A 2,117-nucleotide genomic window follows, 5' to 3' on the forward strand; every position below is an offset into this window, starting at 1 on the left:
TGTGTATATATGTGTATTGGGGTGGTGAAGGCAACCTTTCTAGGAGAAGCAAATCTCTTATTTAAAAAAAACCCTAAAGCGGGAGACCAGTACCCGCATTAAGCTGGTCTGCAGTTTAATTTGTTGCTGGCTATCTTGCTCTTGCTTGTTTCTGGATCTCAACATTTTGAACCGAGAGAGAGAGAGACTTAGCTGTCGTACAAAGCTAAGACTCTGTAACATCATCTTTGTAGAGATACTCCCTCAGGCATTTGGGCTCATGGATTTTAAATGTCTGAGGGAGTGGCACTCGTCTGACAAGACGTTGCAATCATCATCATATATATGCATATATGTATATGTATACATATGGTATTTGTATTTATATGGTGCTTGTCTATCGGATCCAAAGATGACGTTTGTGTTTTGCATCTCGTCTGGGCACACGGAGGTGGTTCTGCAGCCCCAGTCTAGGGCACAATCTAGAACATTGGGGGCACTGGAAGTCATTTGTTTTATCTGAAGCTGCTCTGTGGTGACTCTCTCTGGCAGCAGTGAGTTTCTGACTACGAGCCTCTTCAAAGTTGGCAACAGCCTTGTGAGTTGAGCCTAGCCATTTTGGTCTGTGCATAGCATGTCCCTCTAGGTCTCCCGGTTCGATACGACACCATTGCAGATTGGCTTTAACAGTGTATATATACCGCAGTTTTGGTCGACCTTGGTTTCTTTTGCCGGCCTGGAACTCTCCGTATATCAGGGATTTATGCATCCGACATGCGTCCATTGGAATCACGTGTCCAACCCAACGAAGTTGGGTCTTAATGATGGTGGACTTAGCTTTGTGAAGGACCTTCGGATTGGTGGTGATTCTTAGGATGGTGCGGAAAGCTCGCACGTGGAAGAGCTCCAGTTTCTTTATATGCCTGCGGTACCCATCTCACATCCATAGAGCAGGGAGGGAAGGACCACAGCATTCTAGACCTTCAGCTTCGTAGATAGGCTAATGTTGTGTTCATTGAGCACTCGATTGTGAAGTATTCCCAGTACCTGACTAGCCTTGCTGATTCTGGTGTCAATCTCTCTGTCCAAGGAGCAATCACAAAATATGGTGCTTCCCAGATATTTGAAGTGATTAACGTTGGCAAGTGGTGTGTCGTCAATGGTGATGGTGGGAGGAGGATGGTTGGAGTATGGTGCAGGTTGGTGGAGCACCTCCGTCTTTCCAGGACTGATTGTCAAGCCGAAGAGCTTGGATGCCCCAGAGAAGCAATCCAACATCTGTTGCAAGTCTTGTTCTGTATAGGCCACTAGTGCACAGTCGTCGGCAAAGAGAACATCTTGGATGAGAGTTTTCAAGCTTTTTGTCTTTGCTGTGAGTCTCTGTAAGTCGAAGAGGGAGCCATCTAAGCAGTAACGAATGTAGACACCCCTCTGCAAATCATGGACAGCATGGGACAGCATACAGGTGAAAAAGGTGTTGAAAAAGAAATAGGCTAATACGCAACCCTACTTCACACCGTTGCTGACAGTGAAAGTGTATGTGATAGTACCTTTTGAGAGGACCTGACCAGCCATGCTATCGTGGAAGAGCCTGGTCATTGACACAAACTTTGGAGGGCATCCGTTGCGCTCAAGGACTGTCCAAAGTGGCTCTCTGTTGACGGTGTACAAAAGCTTTGATCAGGTCGATGAATACAGAGTAGAGAGGTTGTTCCCGTTTAATGCACTTCTCTTGAAGCTGTCTTAAAGCAAAGATCATGTCCACAGTACTCCTGCCAGGCCTGAAGCCGCACTGTGCCTCAGGGAGTGTCTGTTCGGAAACTGTAATGAGTCTGTTTAGAATGATCCGTGGACAGATCGTTCCAGCAATTGAGAGGAGGGAGATGCCCCTGTAGTTTGCACAGTCCGACTTACTTCCTTTGTTCTTATAGAGGGAGACGATTAGGGTGTTGCGAAAATCGTCTGGCATTATCTCCTCTTCCCAGACAGTAAGAAGGACATCACAGAAGGCCTCAAGAGCATTGAGGACGACTGCCTTGTAGATCTCAGCAGGGATGCCATCCTTTCCCGATGCTTTGCCAGATGTTGTCTTGTGGATCGCTTTCTTGATCTCCTCGATGTAAGGGGGGTTTGCGAGT

General features: G+C 46.8%; 1 protein-coding gene across 1 annotated transcript; it reads right to left on the minus strand.

Annotated features, from left to right (window-relative positions):
* Positions 1 to 954: 954 nt before the first annotated feature.
* Positions 955 to 1,440, minus strand: LOC145252618 (uncharacterized). Its single transcript, XM_080112339.1, has one exon. It carries the CDS (start codon positions 1,438 to 1,440, stop codon positions 955 to 957), a length of 486 nt encoding a protein of 161 aa, XP_079968465.1.
* Between the last annotated feature and the right edge of the window lie 677 nt (positions 1,441 to 2,117).

Source organism: Euprymna scolopes, chromosome 3 (genome assembly GCF_053919585.1).
Source record: "Euprymna scolopes isolate OS-2025 chromosome 3, ASM5391958v1, whole genome shotgun sequence".
NCBI lineage: Eukaryota > Metazoa > Mollusca > Cephalopoda > Sepiida > Sepiolidae > Euprymna > Euprymna scolopes.